At 37.0% G+C, this 18,528-nt stretch overlaps 2 protein-coding genes across 2 annotated transcripts in view; one reads left to right on the top strand and one right to left on the bottom strand.

The window, feature by feature from the left end:
• Window positions 1-318: 318 nt before the first annotated feature.
• LOC26529840 (mediator of RNA polymerase II transcription subunit 15) overlaps window positions 319-18,528 on the top strand; it is a 49,313-nt gene continuing 31,103 nt past the window's right edge. The window contains exon 1 of the mRNA XM_047012097.1: window positions 319-379. Coding sequence (XP_046868053.1) covers window positions 361-379 — 19 coding nt within the window. The 5' untranslated portion in view covers window positions 319-360. The remainder of the gene's footprint in view (window positions 380-18,528) is intronic.
• Window positions 13,061-13,729, bottom strand: LOC6639170 (NADH dehydrogenase [ubiquinone] 1 alpha subcomplex subunit 7). Its single transcript, XM_002062223.3, has one exon. It carries the CDS (start codon window positions 13,634-13,636, stop codon window positions 13,142-13,144), a length of 495 nt encoding a protein of 164 aa, XP_002062259.1. The 5' UTR covers window positions 13,637-13,729; the 3' UTR covers window positions 13,061-13,141.

Raw genomic sequence — 18,528 nt, 5'->3', positions numbered from 1 at the left:
TTAACTAACTATCTACTAGCTAAAATTTTAAATTTCTTATTATCTTTTGTTTTTAAAATTGAAGAGAATATTTTATATTAACTGAAATTGAAATTTTAGCTGCTTTTTTCTTTTTGAATAATCATATTTAATCATGTAAGCAGCTTAAATATGTTAAATTTAACAAAAGTTTCATACTTGTAGAACTAGAGAGATTTCTGCCTGACATAAAAGTATAAATATATTAAACTAATTTTTAAGCGCATTTTCGTTTATATTTTGATCAATGTGATCTCATGATTCATTTTGCATTGTTTCCTACTTTCATTTCAGATCAATTTATCTAGTTTGTGGCATTAAATTCACCTAAACTAATTTGAAATGATGAGTTATCAGAAGGGTAAGTTCTCATATCTGTACATGACATTGACTGAAATGGTTAACAAATTTTCCGATTCTCTACCCCTGCCCTTGCCCCTGCCCCTCACCCTGCTTTGAACAATATACAAATCGAAATACAAATCAAATCAAATTACTAGGCACATTTTCATTTCTGCAATCATTTCGGGTCAAATCAATTTATTTATGTCGAATACAATTCTCTGCACTCTATTTTTTATGGGCATTATGGTACGAAAATCTCTCAATTTACAGTAAATCAAGTAGAAAGAAAATGAAAAGAGAGAGAGAGAGAGAAAGAGAGTCGAAGAAAAGGGCAACAGATTTACGCGGGTCATTCTCAAACAATTTGCTAGACGAAGACTACAAAAGATAAAAATGCGTTGAGGCATACGAAAAAAGAAGAAAAAAATACAAAATACGATACACAAGTTGCAACTGAGTGTAAAGGCAAGGCAAAAGATTGTAAGAGAGTGAAAGAGAGAGAAGGATATTAAGGGCAACTAACAAGCTTTCCATCTGATACAATCGAACAAAAGAATTTGAGAATTTGCCCAAGTTTGGCTCGACTCCTGCCTAATGAGCTACCATGAATTGGCGATTTGTGTGGGCGCTTTGCCAACTAGTTTCAAAAATTAATTGCCACCATTTTGTTGTGTGTGTGTGTGTGTGTATAGATGTGAATGGACTACAGTGGCTCAGCGGCTTAGGCTGAGGCCATTTTTCGCCATTGCCGCCGTTCAATTAACTTGTGCGACAATCCAATCAAAAGTGTATTAAAGCCCCCAAACAACAACGAGGCTATTTTCATAGCACTACAGCGTCTGTCGATAACAGCAATTACATAAATGTTTTTATGGCAGGATGAAGAGGGGGCAGAAGATTGTTGGGTAGGGGATCAAGAGGAGACTGCGTTGACTGCGGCTGCAACATTGCCTATCGCAAAGTGCCCGAACCAAATGCGATTTAATGGCCCTCATACTCTCGTCTCCTTTGGCTGCCTTTCTGTATGCCTATATCTACATAGAGCAAACCCACACACACACACACACACACACACACTTAACACAACCATCGTTTATATAGTAACGGCAGCAGCTGCTGCTACTGCACTACATTGTGAGAATTTTTCAACAAAAATATTTTTGTTACGCCGCTGGTAGAAACTTTGCAATTAAGGCATAAATTCATATTAACACGCATACGACATGTTGTACGCCATGGAAAAATAAAGTGACACAGAATAGTGAAAAGAGACAGAAAGAGAAAGAGAGAGATAGAGAGAGGAACAGAGATGAGATTGCAATTTGCTGTACGACAATTTCTGTGATTTTCTCTAGTTAATAAAAATGCGCTTTCGTTTTGGTCTTTTTGTTTTTATATTTTAGAAATGCTATCAATAAAATTTTTAAACTAATATTAAAACATATTGAAAGTCTCGTTGCTTTGGTTTACCGATAAAAATACTGTTAGTAGACCTCTTCAATCTAATATTAACTCCACAATTTGAAGTTCTTGTTCATTGCTTCTGTTTATTATTAATTTTGTTTTTATACTCTATAAAATTGCAAACAGATTTCTTGGAAAATTAGACTCATTCCTTAAGAACTTAAAAAATTTAAATCATAATTTTCATTTAAGATCAACTCACAAAACATATTTTAGTACAATTCGATAAGACAATTGTCTATTAACACTTTGAGCCTGTTTTTTGGGCTTATGGCAATAAACATTTCTAGGCAACAACTTGAGCCTTTTATCTAATTTATTTATCCACTTGTAATATTTAATAAAAATGCCTCAATTGGTTCTACTAGAAAAGAGAGGAAAAGGACAAAAACCAGGCAGACAGATAATGTGGTAGAGGAATGGGGGGGGGGAGCCATTTCTAAATCGAAAAGAAAAGAAAAGTAAAATTATACCCCTAAATTCCAGGCAATCACAATTTTTATTTATCCCTCGATATAAACGCCTACCCAGCCACGCCTTGTCTCCGATTGGAGACACGTGCGTTGGCCCCTCGACACGAACTACATAAATAAACGTAGCTGAGCCCCCCACCACCCAAAAGGAGTCCCCCTTCCCACATACCCCTGCAATCGCTCCACCGCTTTTCACGTATGACTGGTAAACTTTTCCAATTTTCCCCTTTTTATCGTAAATTACGCACAATTCAATATTTGGCCTTTTTACTGTCTTTACTTCTGTGTCTCTTTTATATGTATGTAAGTGTGTGTGTGTGTGTGTGTCCCTGCCATTGTCTGCCCTTTTTTTCTGCCTGACTAGCTACAAGGAAGAGGTTCGATGGGGTTGCCAGGGGTCTAAGTAAGAGGCATGAAGAGGGCTTTCTTGTGTGTGTGTGTGTGTGTGTGTGTGTGGTAGAGTCTGCAATTTCTCTTGTGTTGCCTTGTTTTTGCTATTTTGCTATTTTTTGTGTGTCTCTTTATCGTAAATAAGAAATCTCATACGTGCGTAGGCCTTTCCCTAACCATTTCTTTATTCTCTTCCTCCCCCCCCCCCCCCCCCCCCCATACTCTTTCTGCTATTTTAGCCAATTCATTTGCCTTATGAATGAAGTAAAAGTTAGTTTTACTTTTGTTTCTTACTTTGCCTTTTTTTTCTTCTTTTGTTTTTGGCCAAAAACAGAAAGCGAATCTCTAATCGAAATTGGTTTCGGCTCACAAGTGTAATGATTGTTTTTCTATGCGTTTTTGGTAATTTATTTAGCATTATTTATATTGCCAGGGAATGAGTGGAAATTCTCCTCTCTTCTACTGTTTATTGTGGTAACGAAAAGAATTTAGTTAGTAAAAGTTATTTTGCTGCTTGAAAGGGCAGGGATTTTGCTTTTGTTTTTCGGAAAAGTATTTAGGGATTAGAAAAGTTTTGGTCCATTTTTTCTCCTTGCTTTGACTTCTCGTAAATGTAAATATTGGTAAACAGAGTAAATTGAAATTTTCTCAAAATTTCAGATCAGATTAGATTGGCTTGTGATCAGGTCTTTGGCTTTTTGGGTTATAGCTTTCCAACAGCAGTTAAGTTAGTTCATTGAACTACTTTAAAACGCAATGAAATTGAGCTTTAAACTATTTACAAAACGAAGTTCTAATTATTTCTTCTACTTAGTAAAAAGATGCCTATTTTGCAACGATCTCTTTAACTTTTCTTTCACTTGAAATTCAATAAATAGAAGGCCAGAAAAAAAAAAAGAATGACATAAAGATTGTTTTGTTGCTGGCTGCATACAAAATCAGTGCATGACAACGACCTCAACACGTAGTCATTGTCTCTTTCCCTCTCTGGCTATCTGTCTCACTCTCTGCTACATCTCATGACCAGACCAAATATAGACAGCCTATCTCTGTGTGTGTGTGTGTGCGCCCAATTGTATGCAACGGCTTTTGTGTCAAAATTTTTATGCCGTGCATGGCACGCAAACGTGTGTGCTCGACAAAAAAATAAAATCCATGAGAGAAACGAAGAGAAAGGAAAGAAAAACTACACACACTGCAATGACAGGGGTAGTAAATTGAAAGACCGAAGAAGACACACACACACACACACACACACACACAAATACAAATGGGTGGACGAGACGAGAGCAAACTGATTCAATTAAATCAGTCCAATTGAAGCAAACTGACGAAATGTGTGAGTTTGTGTGCATGGAATATTTTAAGCTAGCCGAGCCCCATGGATACAGAATACATTTACTGCAGTCTACTAACCAAGCCCCCCTTCCCAACCAATCCATGTCCCCCTCCCCCCACCATTCCCTCTGCACCCATCTCCCATAGAATGTTTAAATTTAAGCTTAAAGAACGAACAAGAACTGTTTTGATTAAAAACTTCATCATTAACCCGGCCAAATGTTGCCCATAAAAATAAAGTAAAACCAAATATAAATATATATACACATACATATACATATATGTATGTATATGTATATCGATATATACAAAGCTTGTCCCTCTTTACAGTCGCATTGCATTTTATACAAATAACTGCACATTTTGTTTGCGCAACACTTGCGCAACATTTTTTAAATGTCTCGACACTTTTTGCCACATGTTCGAAATCAGCGAACCGGCCACCAATAATAACAACAAGAACAAGAGCACAAAACTCAATACCAAACCCATCGCCCAGTTGTGACTTTTGTCGCGTATCGTATTAATATCTCAATTTATAGCAATTTATAAAAATATGAAAAACGAACGAAAAAAAACAACAAAAATATGCATATATGTAGGTATATATTTATGTGTGTATATGTATTTTCTGAACTGGTCGGAAGACTGCAAATAAAATTTAAATGTTTTTTTTTTGTATTTTGCTCTCTGTTTATTATTGTCGCCAGTTGGCAAAGCTAACGAAGCCAATGGGGGAACCGACCAGACTGAACCGTACATAGAGTGGACTGGACTGGACTGGACCGGACTGGACTGCAGCGGATGCTGCCACAACTTCGATTTTTAGCATTTAAATGCACATTTGATTCACATCGATTTGTATTTGCTTTGTGTAGGCTTTAAACATAGGCTCAAACAAAAGAAAGTACGTAAATTTTATATACATAGATGATCCACTTTCATTTCAACTTTCTTTGTTAAAATCGAATTAGAAACCCAAATATTGTTAGGAGATTCGTTAAGGATTTCAAAGTATACTAAAGAAAAATCTACTTAACTTAAAAATCTTAATATTCTATGAATTTTAAGAGTGCTAAGAAAATTTTCTTATGATTGATACAAGAAAAATAGATTAAAGTTTAACTTACTTAATGATCTTAAACAAAATTGAATTTTCCATTTAAAGTCTTAACATTTTTCGGCCATTTTCATAAGCAAATAGATTTTTATTATTACAACAAATTTACATTATTGCACCCACTGTCTCCACTCAGTGTAGATCCACTTTAACCACTCTTTGGCCCCTTTTACCAAAAAAGCAAAACGCCTTCTGTGTCTGTAGTGGAGGGAAAACTTTTTAGCACCAAAGCAGCATTTTCCTCTGTGTGAAAATCACTCAAAATTGTGTTTAACTAAGCGTAAAAATTATAAGCAAATTAATTTGCAAAATCACAACAGCAAGCAACAACAACAACAATAGTTGACTGGTTTTGCTGCACAAAACTTTTATGAAACAATCAGGAAAAAGGCAGCAACAGCAGCAGCAGCAGCATCAGAGGCAACTGCAGTCCTGACACTCCTCCAACTCTGGTTAGGTCCGTTGGGAATATAGAGATGAGAGCGGCCTTCTTGGGGCTCAAAACCATTTGACGCGCAACCAAACGAAAGAACTGAGGTGTGGGCAGAAGAAGCAATTGTGCGCGGGAGGGTGTAGGGGATAGATGGAAAATAACCGACAATTTATCTGCATAAAAGCGCAGTGTGCAACTTTGACGTCAGAGAGAAAGAGAGAGCCTTGTGATGTGGATTGATGTTTGAGGGCGTGAGACAACCGGAAAAAAACTTTGCAAACCATTTACGAGAAAATTTATTCGAAAAGAGCTACACACAAAATTAAAGATAAAAATTCACAAAAATAATGAAAAAAAAAACTAAGAGAATCTTTAGCAAAAGAAGAAAAAAACTAAAACAGTTTGTAAGACTTGAGAATCATGAGAAATAAAATTCTAAAATCTATTATTTGTATACCTTGAAGTTTGGATTAGTCTTAAGGGTTAGGTCAATCAATATTTAGCCATCCCAGTGGCTCGGTCTCAACCCTCGAAAAGTAATGTCAATAGCTCATTAAAACTCTCAAGCATAATAATAATTCAAAAACCAAATACCAAGAGCAACCACAAGAATACAAGAGACAGAGAAAAAGAGAGGCAGAGAGAGAGAAAAAGTGAGATTGTGGCATCTTTGCGCGGACCACCACATAACCCCGAAAATGATAGACATTTATTTGTGTCCATAATTAAGCACAGACAATGCGTCACGCCTTCCGACCCATCATCAACAATTCTCCTACCCTGACTTCTTTTTACATCATGTAAGCATCCCCATTGGATTTTGCTGCCCCCTTCTTGTTAAATATTTCTTTGGCTGCCTTGGCAACAATTTACAACAAAATGCAAATGGTTGCCCAGCCGCAGCATTGCATAAATTTTTGGAACATTTTTCATGCCTCAGGCGTCACATGTGACTTTTGAAATGAATTCCACTCATTCTTGCCCCCGCCTTCTGTTCCACTACACCGCCATCCACCCAACTTTGCCCTTTCTCTTATTTATGTTGATTTTCGTAAATTGAAAGACAACAATTGCTAACCATACTTTTCCTCCACCCCCTTAGCATATTTTGCCCTTGGAAAATATTTTCAAGTAACAATTAAAAAATGTTACCCTCTCAGCTGACCAAAGTTTTCCCTTTTTCAATTTCCTTCTCGTTTTGGTTGTATTTTTTTTTTTCGTGTCATTCAACACTCTTTTGTGTTGTAGGCAAATTAATGATGGCCTTGAGTTTGTGTCTTGAGGTCCTTTTAGAGACCTAGACCGGCGGGCGTTTTCCCCATTTTCCCATTTTCATTTATTTTTGTTAATAAAATGTTGTTGTTTCTAAGTTTTAATTGTACTTGTCATTTTTTTTTTCGAGTGGAAGAGTGAGAAGCAGAAGAGTTGCTTGAAATAGCCATTAAGTCATTGAAATTTAGTAAAGAATCGCAGATTGGAGCGGTTGGTTGTTTGAGTGGTGGTCGAATGGCGGATGGTTGGTGGTGAATGGAAAATAATGAGATTGAAATTCGTGACTTTTGAAAAGTTTCAACTAAATGGATTGAATTTGTAAATGGTTCATGCGAAGCTTTTAATTGACAGCAATATCAGCAAGTTCTCACGTTGGGCGCCCCAATTTGGTAGACTTTTTGTGGCAACTGTTTTAATAATTTTTATGATGTTTTTATTTGTATAAGCTTAAGTGTAATACTAAAATTAAAATCGTTTTGTTAATTCGATTAGGGTGATGTAAAAACAATTAAAATGTATTTACACGTTGGGCGCCAATATTATGATAGAGTTGCCAGCATCACCTTTGGAATTTCTGTGAAAAAAGAAGAAAAATTAAGTGCCAATTTGGCAAAGTTGGTAAAATAAAGATGATCAATAACTATGAAAACCTAACACCACGCTAGTCGACAAAACTGTTAGATGTTATTACCTCTAGCAACTCTATTCGATGCTTACATTTTCAAAAGTAAACTTTAACCAACTGTTGGATTTTCACTTAATTGAGACCTAGTATTAGAAACCCTTGATGATAAAATGAACTGAATGATGGATCTAATATAAACTAGATATCGTTAGCTTTGACTCCAAAAGTCGCTATTAATCTAGCTCTATTGTTGCCTTGACTTCACTAACCCATCGCATTTATCATTGCACTTCAAACCCTCGCCACACACACACACACACCTCACCACCCAGTGCAGTGCAGCAACCCTCCTCATTAACGCCCCAATAATTAAACTCAATTAATGACCAAATGACCAGTCAAGCAGGCTTGCTCAGTTAGAACACATCAAAGACGACACGAAAATCAAAGCGACACACAGACGGACAGAGTGAAAGAGAGAGAGAGAGAGAGACTGACTTTACTGTCCTCCCCCTCGATCCACAAATGAAATTTGGGAGCAACCAACAGAAATTGTAGACTTCCAAGTCGCCCACCCGCTAACAAGTTCATTTGTCTTTGTTAAGTCCCTGCCAACAAAACTCCTGGCATAGAATAAACTCCTTTTTCTGCTTGAGGAGTAGGAGTGGAAAAGAACCAACCAAAAAAAAAAAAAAGTAAGTAAAGGGACCGACTTTAGCTCAAACCACACGCTGTGTGGTGCTTATCTTGACAGCAAACATTTACAAAAATACGAAATACACGTCTTTATCGCAACCAAACAAGGCACTTTTTCCAATTTTCCCTTCAAAGTTTCCCCTCTGAAGTCTTCTTCTGTACAGTTACTGATTTCCTTGCCACCGCCGCGCGGCATCACCGTTGCGCTCACCCTCAGTTGAGCATCTGGCTTTTTAAATACTCCGGAGGTAGATTAATCATTGCCCCATTCATTCGGGTTGCCACTACCTGAGCTCTTGAGGAGCAACTTCCACCAAATCCAATTATAATTGCGCTTATCAAAAATAAGTTTTCGATACTTGCTCCTCTTGGAGTTTTTCTTTGCACACACACACACACACAGACACAGTAACACACACCGATATATACCCGTCTCTTCCAATTTCGCCAATATGGCAATTTAATCCATACAATCAGTTTAAGGCATCGCCATTTATCTCTCTCCCTCTCTCTCTCTTTCTTGCTCTACTTTTTGGGGAGGGAATTGTATTCCCATTTTCCTTTTTTTTTTCCTCCTTGTGGTTTTACCATTCGTTGTCAATTACTTACCTCAAGTTTAATTGAAGGTGAAATTGCGTCAGTAGAAAAATAAGAAAGTTGCGAAAGATGATATGGACACAATATATGGATATATCATTTGGGTGGATTAGATACGAGATATTAAATAGTTTTTGCAAGTGACTACTTCAATTTCAAGATAAACTCGTCAGGAGATTATAGAAATTATGTCATAAGCACACATTGCGAGCACACTTCTCTTTTACTTTTGCCAAAGTTATTTCAAGATCAATCAGAATTAAACGATTCAAAACTAAAATTATAGATCATTAGATTAACAACATTAAAATGAATATAGTTTAAAGAAGTTAGTTTTGGCCACGATGAATTTGATATACCGTAATAATCTTTGAAATTAAATCAAGAAATAGTTAACAAATTAACAATCTAAATTTAGCCAAATATCCGTTTTAATATATTCATTCACAAAAGGAGTTTTTAGTTTCTAAAATCTAAACAATGACAATATTTAAAAGCATAAACAATATGCAATTATTCGCAATAGAGCAAATCAAAATGTTCGTGAATAAAAATACAAAAATGTATTAAATTTATTATATTTTTAAAACCGTTTGCCTAAGTCTTAAAGTAAATTAAGTAACTACTCTGCCATTTTAAGAGATTTGGAGTAGCTTTCTCATTTCAATGGAGATGCATAGTTAATCTACAAGTTTTATCTCACTTTAGCCAGTTGTATTGCATATCATTTAGAATAGTTGTATCATTTGTATGCAATAGATCATCATGAATAGAAGCCTCGTGCTGACAATTTGGCGACTGATAAGGATAATTGGCATTTTCCTCAGTGGGGAAAAGTGTCGAGAACGACAACGACGATGACGACGACGACCTCTGTTTAATTACACTTAAAATATACATCCGGACTTAGTGGCAGTATCAACATTCACATCCACAATCATCCCTCAATCACAAAGCAATGGCAATGTTAAAATGTCTCGCACTTTTCATTTCATTTTGAAGGGAAAATAATAAATTTTCTCTTAAAATTCATTTCATTAAACATTTTCCATGAGCTGCAAGGACAAAAGAAGGCCGAACCATAGCACGGAAGTCTTTTGTTTATGCCACTCTTCTCCTCTCTGTCACTCTTTCTCCCTTTCTCTCTCTCTCTCTAGTTGTCTTCTACTGCCGGATGACTTCAGCGTGCCATACTCCGGACTCAAGCAAATTAAGCAAGCTGACAATTTTCTCTGCTCTAAACTGTATAACAACTTAATGAGCCTGCATAACTTTACCAAGGACCTTCCCCCAATTTCAGAAAGAGAGAGACAGCAACACAGCGAGAGAGAAAGAGAGATAGAAGGCCAACCAGATGAAAAAAAACGCACGTAAACTTGGCCAGAAGGCAGTTTCGTACGAGACAACGAACGAACGGTGGCAAAAGTCATTATTCACTGTACTAGCGGCAAGTTCCCTTCCTTCTTCACTTCCGTTCTACTGCTAAAAAATAATCAACTTTTACACGACTGTCACACGTTCCTTGCCACCGACACTCTCGCCCGCACTTCCCCCTCTTGCCACTACCTTGCGCTCCCTTTGCTCTGGTGGCAAGTTTCAGGCTCAAAGTTTGAGGCCCCAGCATGGAGACAACTTCCGTGTTGCCTTCGGGGTATCCACGAATGTTGCATATGGTGTGATGTTTTGACCAGAAAAAAAAAACACAAAAAAGAATAAAAAAAACCAACGTCCCTGGCCAAAGCTTCCCTTACAAATGACGCATTAATGAAGTGATTTTTGGTTACACTTGGCGAAATCTTTTTGAAAAGTATCAAAACTATGATCTAGAGATCATTTTGAAATCAAAATGGATATAGAACTGAATTTATGTCACTCCAATCCTTATCTCATCCAATTGATGTTCCTCGAGTCAATCTTCAATATTCACAATGTTTCGGATTTAGTTTTTGAAATTTTCTAAATCAAACTCAACTCTTCTACTTCATCTTAATGCTTCACTAGAAACTAAATTTATCTTAAACTTTACTGATATTTCTTTTAGGAGAATATCATTTTCTTCTAACGAAACTCTAATCTTCTAATAATTTTTTTATTTTTTTATAAGAAGTAAGTAATGGGAAAGGATTCTTTTGGTGATTTTTCGCATAGCACATCACCTTTTCCATGTACTCAAACTGTAATTCAAGAAATTGTTGATGATTTTTTGTCTTAGTGTAAAACATGGATGGAGGCGACATTTGAAATTTTGGATTTTCTTTATTTTTCTCCCTCTTTGCCATCATTTTGAACTCGAATGCTCAACGCTCATTAACTTTCGCTTGAAGCCTCGGTTCTCCATTTTTGCCCATTCTCCCCCCCACTTATATAGACGCATCTCAACCTCCCCCGCCGCACTTACTGTGTGTGTAGAATTTTCCTGTTTGTTGCTTTATGCAAATGTTTTTCTTGTTATTATTGCTTGCCCGCGATTGTTGTTGTTGTTGTTTCTTGGTTTTATAGAAAAACACGCAAAGTAAACAAACTTTGAGCTCTTGGATTTTATGCTCTTAATATACAAATATATATATATATATATATATATATGGGCAAAGTGTAAGAGGGTGGGCAAGACAGAGAGCCAGAGAATAAAGTTTCCTCTTTGGCCTGTGTGTTTGTTTATATATTTTAATTACGCATCTCTGATTGAGAACAATTTTGGCGGAAAGCGTTGACATTTTGCGACACAGCTGCCGGCATCTCCATCCTCAGTCTGAAAGGAAGGGGGGGAGTGACTTTGTTCTTTCGATATTAAAGTGTTGGAGTTTTCGACTTGAACATCAAATGTTTGGCTAATTGCCCAATATGAGGTAACACATTTGTGTTATGTGTCGATATTAACATATTCAAGTGCCCAATCAACATTTTCATAAATAAATTTCCATCTCAATGCATATAAGAAGGAAAAAATCTGAAATTATATAGCCCCCCACCCAACCTTTTGCCCTCCACTTTTCTCCACTCCAACTCCAAATTCCAAACATTCAATAAAAAAGACGCAGCTTAGTATTTTGTTGTATATTGAATTTCATATTTCTCTGTGTGGCAACATGTTGACTTGACAGCACAATTGACACCCTTTTTTGTCATTCAAATATTTGACACTACCCTCAGAATTTCGCCAATCCCCCTCTTTAGTGCCCTCCTAAGGGTAATTTCCATAAATTGCAAAAAAAAAAGAGAAAAACAAGAATGACAAAGAGCTAGAGGGTTGGGGGTGCCCAATTTCATATACCCTTGCAATATTTTCAAATCAATTCTTTAAACTAATGAATTGGTAAATGATTGCTTTGACTTTGAAATAGATTAAAAATGTTTAATAAAATTATTATATTTTATATTATTCCTTACTTACTGTGTTAAGAAAATATTGTATTAGCTTCTTCCTTCAAAAATCCTCGTAAGTTTTTAAAGGATTATCATGAAATTTTATAATTTACTTAATACTTTTACAAGTAACATCTTTTTTACATTTCAATAATATTGGCCCTTGTTTAAAAGAAATTCAATCTAAACAAGAAAAAGAGTATACAAAATTCGGCATGATCAATGGACGACTTAGCTTGGCTTAGCTTTTTTAATGCTCCCTTGTCGCTTTTAAAATTTTCTTCTTATTTTATTATGAGTTTTCTTGTTTTCTGTTGTTTTATTTTGTGTGTTGTCTGTGTGCCTGTGTGTGTGTGTGTGTGTGTATTTGGCAATCAATAAATCGATCAAATCGGCCAAAAGTCATTAACATAAATTTCACATTTTGCAGACAATTAACAATCTCATCTCGCTGACTTCGATAGGTTGGTTTGGTTTGGTTGTTTGGTTGGCTATAATAATCCACTCAACGTCCAACAACAAATTGCCAATCGTTTTAAATTGTAAATAATAAATTTTGATGGCATTAAATGTTATTAAGCTCATATATTTATTGTTATGGCCAAACGAACGAAAGGTCTCAATCGCCCTCTGCCCTCCGCCCTGGGCCCTTTTGCCTGTGATAATTGTGTGCGCTTAATTAAATTTTCATGCAGGTGTAATAAAATGATTTTCGCCCCTGACATCTAATTAGATTTGCATTCTGTTCTGTCAGTCGTTCAACAAAACAAAAAAAAAAAAATTGAAAAAAAATTTACCACCCCAAGGCTATAATTATGGGAGGAATTTTAATAAAGCAATTGAATGGAAATGATGAGATAATTTTAAAGGTTTGCAATGCACAAAAAAAAAAGGAAGAAAGAAAACGGTTCAATGAATGCCAATCGTTTGCAATCAAATTATCTAATTTTAATATTAATAATCATAATCATTTACTCTCATTTTTCTCTTTACCATGGTCTTCTATGTTAATCCCAAGAATGCATTTTGCCAGGTGTAGGCAATTTTTTTATTCCACCAGCTCTACCAGATTTGTCATTATTTTTGTCGCCTTGTCCACAATCTTCTTGACTTTTTACTGGTTGTGGTGCAGCATCCTTTGGCGGGGCTTTTGGAGGTGGAGCACCTTTTGCAGGTGGAGAATCTTTTCCAGCAGAAGCTGCTTTAGCCGCCTTAGCCTCTGCGTCCGCTTTGGCCTTGGCCTTGGCTGCTATTTGACGCTTCTGCTCAGCAACCAGATCGATGGGTGGCCTAACCATATCGCGCGGATCCCTTGAAAAGTAATAGACTTGATGTATATCAGGTGGACTGCGTGGTCCATCTGGGATCTCGGGTGGTGGTTGAGTTCTTGGTGACATGGTATCAGCATAACGATTATTCGTTTTGTGCTTGCGTCCCAATAGGAAGTTACGAAAACGATATAGAAATGGTGCTAGATCACGATGCTTGGGATTTGGAGGCATTGTTTATATAAGGTGTTATTTTGTTTTTGTTTTTGTTTTAATTTTGTCTGAGATTGTTTGGTGTTTTCGAAATTTGTTGTAACAACTTGTTCCAAGTTAACTGGAATCGTTTTAAAATTTGTCAGGAGAAATATTCAATTGATTGATTAAACGACTTAACTTCTTAGTATAAATATTTAATAACTCTCAAGTATATCATTCCATTGAACGAACCGTGTGGCACACACTTCCGTTGCTTTGGCTGCTTCCACACGACTTCATGCAACAGTTGCTGTATCAAATTTTGAGTAGTTGCCCCCTTTCCTGGCCATCCTCCCTGCCGGCCTGCCACCCTCTGATTTCATTTTTATGCCTTCTTGCAAGTCAATTCAATAAGCGTCAATCTTTCGTTTTCTGAAAAGTTGTCGGCGTCTCTTGCTCGCCTGTCAATCAATTTGGCAACTAAATCTGCCATCGATGAATTTCAATTATTACCACAGAAAGGCGCGTCGTATTGGGAAAAACAATAACCGAAAATCTTCTGCCATCTTGACCAACAATGAAATTTTTTTCCTCGTATGTTTCTTTTCTCTTTTTGCGCAATATCATCAAAAAGTCGACGAATTTGGCATTAATGAAAACACTTCAATTTCCGATGCCAATCAGTGACAGAAACAGAACAGAGAAGAGAGAGGCGAACAAAACGCGAATAGATCTAGTTACTCCGCCTTTTGCTGTGTGCAAAAGTGTGACAGGAGCACGCTCCGAGGTTTACTGTACTGACAAAAGTACTACATATACGCACGTTTTGTTTTTGACGCCCTCGCATTTGGCAAAAAGCTGTCACTTTGACAGCAGCCAAACACATTTGGCCGGAAATGCCTGTGAAGGAGATGTTAATCAGAGAGCACTGCGAAAGAGAAAGTGACTGTGACTGAGAATGAGAATCAGACTCTCTTTCCCTTTCTCTCTCTGCATTTTTGGAACTCTGCTCACATTTCATCAGATAAGCAGCTTGTCGAGATTTACGAAATCGAGCTGATTATGTCTTCTGTTGGGCGACTGCGAGACGCGTGTCAAAGGGTGACCCCGTCGTTGTGCGCTGTTTCAATGTGTTTACCTTTTGGCTTGGCCCAGGGGGTTGAGTTTGAGTTTGGTTGGTTTGGTTTCGGCATAAAGTTGTTCAATGCCTTGTTTAACAAGCTGCATTTTCCTTTTTTTCCCCGACTATGGGAAATGCATAAATCAGCTTGACTTCTTTTCACTCTTTCCCCTTCACTTTCTTTTCTTTCTCTTTCTCAGTTACTCTCAATTTGATTATAATTTACGGACGCGCATGCTGAAAAGCGTTTGTCCGATAAGCTAAATATCAGGTTAACATTTTGGATTTGGATAAAAAAAAAAAAAACAGCAAAGGGAAATTGATTTTATGTGTGAGAACAAAAAAAAATACGTTTTGTTCTTAAAACGGGTAGAAAAAAAATGCAAACTCTTACCAGGAAATGAGATAACACCAAGAAGGGCTGTCAAAATCAAATGGGCGGTGCAAATGGTCGAATAACAATGGGAAGAGAAAGGGCTCAAGGAAACGCAAGAAATATTTATACATCATTCTTATCGATGATTAACATAATTGATAAAATGCAATTTATGTGAACTAAAGTCGGAAAACTCTGTGAAAAACTTATGTCTTTTGTCAGTTTTCTCGAATCATCTATGGTAAATTATTAAATAGAAAACAGACTCAGCACACAGACTATTAACAGCAGACTTAGCTTATCTGCATAAGATCAAGATCCACAAAATTCGGCTGCAGTAAAATTTTGAAAATTCTCTCATTCTAAACTAGGAAAAATCCTGGTTTTACTTTTTGTACGATTTGTTGCCAGTTAAAATTCTTTTATAAGTTTACTTGATCCTAATTAAATAAGAAATTATAAACTGCGTCTAGTAAAGGAAAAAAGAAAAATTTTAATGATCTGTCCATCATATTAATTTTGTGCATATTTAGCTTATTTCTTTTTTCGTCTATACTTTTTCGTATCACAGTTTTTTTTTCTTGGTTGACCCATTTGTCAAGTCACTCAACTCGTCTCTCTCTCTCTCCTCTCTTTTATTAGGTTTATCCCTATATATTCTCACACTTTGCACAAAGGTAGATCTTTGCTCATTCCAAGCAATGAAGTCTGCTAATTTCACAGCTAACTTAAGTGGCCAAGAGAGAACTTGACAGTCATTTAATAAAATTTCATTTTCCACCATCAAGTATATATACACAAGTATATATAGCAAAAGTCTCGACTTCAATTTTTGATGCGTAACAAAATTTTATGAAATACTTACTTGACGAAACAGAAAGCGAGAGAGATGGAGAGAAACGGACAGAGAATGGTCGAGACTGAAACTGAGATAGAGATGGAGAGCAAATTTTATGTTTGGATGGGCTATAAAATTTTAGCGCTAGCAAAAGTCTCTACTGAGCTGCTAGCGGTTTGTTGTCTTCCATCTTGTCCCTTGGCTCGCCTTTGGCTAATAATACCCAAGCATTTACACCTTTATGGGGTGTACTTAGAAGCGTTTATTTATGCTAATGGCATGGGCCAGATAGACGAGGCTAGCGAGCGGTAGGGGATGGACGTTTGCCAAACGCTTGGCGGAGATTCCACTAATACTACCCCGAAGCACTGTAAAAGCATAACAACAACGACAACAACAACAACAACAACAACAACAGCAGCGAACAGGAAGAACAAGGGATAGTTGAAGCTTAAGATTTTTAGCAGGTAAACTTTGTAGCATGTACTTTGACTTCATCTCTTTCTTGCATCTCCATTTCCATCTTCTTCTGCTTCTTCTTATTGTTGGTGTTCATCTGTTTACATAGAATTTCATCACACAAGATGAAGGAAAGTTCGAGGTTCACCCTCACATCTTGACCCCTGCTGATGGCTTGCCGAAATCCTCCATCCCATCTCCTCATACCCTGTACGGGCTACTACTGCTGCCACTGTAGCACATTCTTGTCTCGAATGTGTTTGTAATTTCCCTAGAGTGTGTTTGACTTTGACGACTTAAGTTGTAAAAACTTTAACATTATCATTTTCACTACGAGAACGAGAAGCATGCATTTGGAGCATGTGTGTCCCGTGTCTCTATCATGCTACCTACCCACGCCAGTGTCCTCTTTCTCTCTCTCTCTTTCTCTCTGTGTGTGCAGACAGACATTTTGATGATGTTGACCTTCGCTACTTTTACTTTTTCCTTCAGTCCACACACACACACACATCTAGAAAGTTTGCCATTTTCTGCTTCTTTAAAATTTTTTGGCGACCTCAGGACATTGTTGACATATCGCATTACAAGACAAGAGAGAAAGCAAAAGACAGAGAGAGAGAGAGAGGTAGAGAGAGAAAGAGAATGAAAAAGGAAAAACTTTTGGTTTAGTTGTGGCCCAATAAAGTTCAGAGATCTTTGCTCCAACCTTGGCTCATATTACTTTGATTTCTCTTTATTATACCTATGCATTGTTCGAATAGGTTGAGCATTTTTTCATCACATGTGTCAATTAGTTCAATCAATGGACCGCATGTCCCACCACCACCACCACCACGACCACCACCATCATCATCGTCATCAGATGAATCTTTAACCCCTAAGGGTGATGGCAGCGTAACATAAAAAAGTGAAATAGGAAACACCAAAAAACCCGAATCAGTACAATTTGAGAATGCATCCCCTCGAGAATGGTTCGAGAATACAGATATCAATTAATTTGACATATGCCATGTGGGCCACAGCATGCTAATGATCGCTGAAAGATTTGAAAATCTCTTAAAGAATCTGTAAAAAACTGACAATGAGACAAGTTTATACAACTTATTTTTATTTGCCTTTAATTTAACAGAAACCCCCATTTCGCCTAAGAGAATTGCCGTTTTCAAACGTATCTTGAAATAAATTTTAAAAGCAAAACCCTTTCAGGCATTTCTTAGACTGATTTAAACTGCAAGATGGCTCCTTGCCTATCAGCTTTTTACCTTGTGCTCATTAAAATGGCTCAAACGTTGTGTTTATGCACCGAAAATGGTGTTCCTCTTGGCTCTCCGCCCCTCCTCGCCCATGACTGTGGCCCTTTCTTTCTTCTAGGTATATACATATCTCGCCATTCATTTCACAGCCTTCTAGTTTCATTCATTTCATGCCCACGTTTATTGTTTTCCAAGTCATTTTCAGCATCTTATCAATTTGACTCAGAGGCAGAGGCAATAAAAGAGTAACCATTGTTTGCCCCATTTTATTCCGCCTCTCTCTCCTCCTCTTCCTTCTCATGCTCTGCCTCTTGTTCGATGCCGTTCCATTGATAATGAAGACACCAACAACATTGTCTTTTTATACCCTTGCAAAAAGGGTATATTAATTTTGGTCAGAAGTGTGCAACGCATAGAAGGAAGCATCTCCGACCATATAAAGTATATATATTCTTGATCAGCACGACGAGACGAGTTCAAATAGCCATGTCCGTCCGTCCGTCCGTCCGTCCGTCCGTCCGTCCGTCTGGATCAACGCAAACTCCTCCTAGACCGTAAGAGCTACAGAGCTGAAATTTTGCATGTAGGCTTGTATATACTGCAGGCGTTGTATATCTCGGATTCAGCCGGATCGGATCACTATATCATATAGCTCCCATACAAATGACAAAGTCACGAACAGTGACTTTTCTTAATAACTTCGGTATTTTCTGAGCTATTATCGTGAAATTTAATATTGGTGAGTTAATTACACATATAAACAACTATGCCAAATTTGATCAAGATCGGGTGACTATATCATATAGCTCCCATAGGAACGATCTTTCGAAAACAGTGACTTTTGTCAATAACTTCGTTACTTTTGACGCAATTGTCATAAAAATA

This window comes from Drosophila willistoni, assembly GCF_018902025.1.
Source record: "Drosophila willistoni isolate 14030-0811.24 chromosome XR unlocalized genomic scaffold, UCI_dwil_1.1 Seg144, whole genome shotgun sequence".
Taxonomy (NCBI): domain Eukaryota; kingdom Metazoa; phylum Arthropoda; class Insecta; order Diptera; family Drosophilidae; genus Drosophila; species Drosophila willistoni.
This window is presented reverse-complemented; position numbering and strand designations above follow the sequence as displayed.

Excerpts from the sequence above, each read along its gene's own strand:
- LOC6639170 (XM_002062223.3), bottom strand. The coding sequence starts at position 13,636 with ATGCCTCCAAATCCCAAGCATCGTGATCTAGCACCATTTCTATATCGT.